General features: G+C 37.6%; 1 protein-coding gene across 1 annotated transcript; it reads right to left on the minus strand.

Annotated features, from left to right (window-relative positions):
• Positions 1 to 523: 523 nt before the first annotated feature.
• LOC124890793 lies at positions 524 to 1,258 on the minus strand (the record flags this gene model as incomplete). The annotated part of the gene is made up of 2 exons (XM_047402602.1): positions 1,138 to 1,258; positions 524 to 882 (listed from the first exon to the last, which is right to left on the minus strand). Coding segments are annotated over exons 1-2 (480 nt in total), but the record flags the coding sequence as incomplete, so codon positions are not given.
• Positions 1,259 to 1,880: the final 622 nt, after the last annotated feature.

Below are 1,880 nucleotides of genomic sequence, written 5' to 3' on the forward strand. Positions count from 1 at the left end.
GTATAGCACTGGGATCTTATCTGGGTTCTGGAGTGGATACGTCTCTTGGTCATAAACTGTACCCAAGGGATATGACTCATACCGTGAGTCGTATACATTCCAGAACTTAATACCTGATTCTGATTATTCTCCCAGGTGAATACGAATCCTACTCATGATTCGTACCATATAGACACGACTCATAAAGAGTTTGTGTGATAACTTTTTATCTTCTCTGGATTTTATTCTGCATTCTTTATTCCTTCACAGTAAATAAACAAATTACCATATAAATTAAATAAGTATAAAAACTTGGTTTGGCTCTCACGCAATGCTTGATTTAACATCACGGTACGACATGGCTAAGTTGGATACTCAGATTTCACTAACAGGATTCATAGGTTGAATCCCATGTAGCGCTTGATTCAGCATCGCAGCACGACAGAATTTCCATGATTACTAAAACTTCATCAAGGTCAATATCAGTTATTTCATTCACCTATTTTGTATTTCCCATATAGTGCTTTACTCTGTGACTATTTACCTTGAATAGTTGTGAACCATCTTTCTGTAGTTCAATGGCACCATAGGAATAGACTTTTGAAAATATGAATGGGCCATGACATCTAGACGTCAGCTTTCCAGGAAACAAGTACAGCCTGGAGTTATATAGTAACACTTGGTTACCTTTCTCAATTACCCACTTCTCAATCTTTCGGTCATGATACAACTTCATCTTATCTTTGTGAATTGCTGAAATTTCATATGTGATATTATTCAACCTTGACTTAGCTGCATCCTTCCACTCTAAATTCACCTTCTTCAATGCCCATAATGCCTTATGATCAATCTCAATTGATAAATAGAAAGCTTTGCCATACACAAGCTGATAGGGTGAAGCACCTATTGGAGTTTTGTAAGATGTACGACAAGCCCATAATGCATCATCTAAACTTATTTTCAAATTAGCCCGATTAGCATTCACAGTCCTCACTAATAGGGACTTGATTTCTCTATTGGACACTTTAACTTGTCCACTAGTCTATGGATGATAAGGTGTTGCCACCTTATGATTCACTTCATATTTTGTAAGAAGACTCTTGAATAAATGATTGCAAAAATGTGACCCTCCATCACTAATAATAGCATACAGCATACCGGATCGAGAAAATATATTCTTTCTCAAAAGAGTTATGAAACTCCTTGCTTCATTGTTAGGAAGTGCAATTTCTCTAACCCATTTCGAAACATAATCAATAGCTACCAATATGTACTTCATGCGACACGGACTCATAAAAGGTCCTATGAAATCTTGTCATTGACATTGATCTCAGGCAACAGCATAGCCATGAGTATCTTTGTACATGGCAGTCCTATAGTAGTTGCATTTCAAGATCTTATGAGCTGTTTGGGCCCCTCCATGATGACCCCCAACTGGAGATGAGTGACACGCCTCAAGTATGCTCATCATCTCAACCTTAGGTATGCATCTTTGAATTATTCCATCTGCATAAATCATAAATCCTAGAAAAACTTTCTTACCTCATGCATGACCTTCCTCCTTTGCTGATATGACAGATCTTTTGGGACTAGATCACTTACTAAGTAATTTGCGTAATCTGCAAACTATAGAATTAAATCTTAGGAAGCTACCAATATTTTTTCTTCTGGAAAGCTGCCATCAATCTCTGAACCCTTAGAATTCTTCTGCATAGCTTCCTCCTCTAGTCTAGACAAGTGATCTACAACTTAATTTTCTGTGCCTTTCCTGTCCTTTACCTCAAAATCAAATTCTGGCAACAACATCACCCAATGGATAAGCCTTGACTTTGCACCCTTCTTAGCCATAAGTAATAGAATGCTGCATGGTCTGTGTGCACCATCACCTTTATCCCAATCAA

This window comes from Capsicum annuum, unplaced genomic scaffold (genome assembly GCF_002878395.1).
Source record: "Capsicum annuum cultivar UCD-10X-F1 unplaced genomic scaffold, UCD10Xv1.1 ctg25220, whole genome shotgun sequence".
In the NCBI taxonomy this organism is placed as follows: Eukaryota; Viridiplantae; Streptophyta; class Magnoliopsida; order Solanales; family Solanaceae; genus Capsicum; species Capsicum annuum.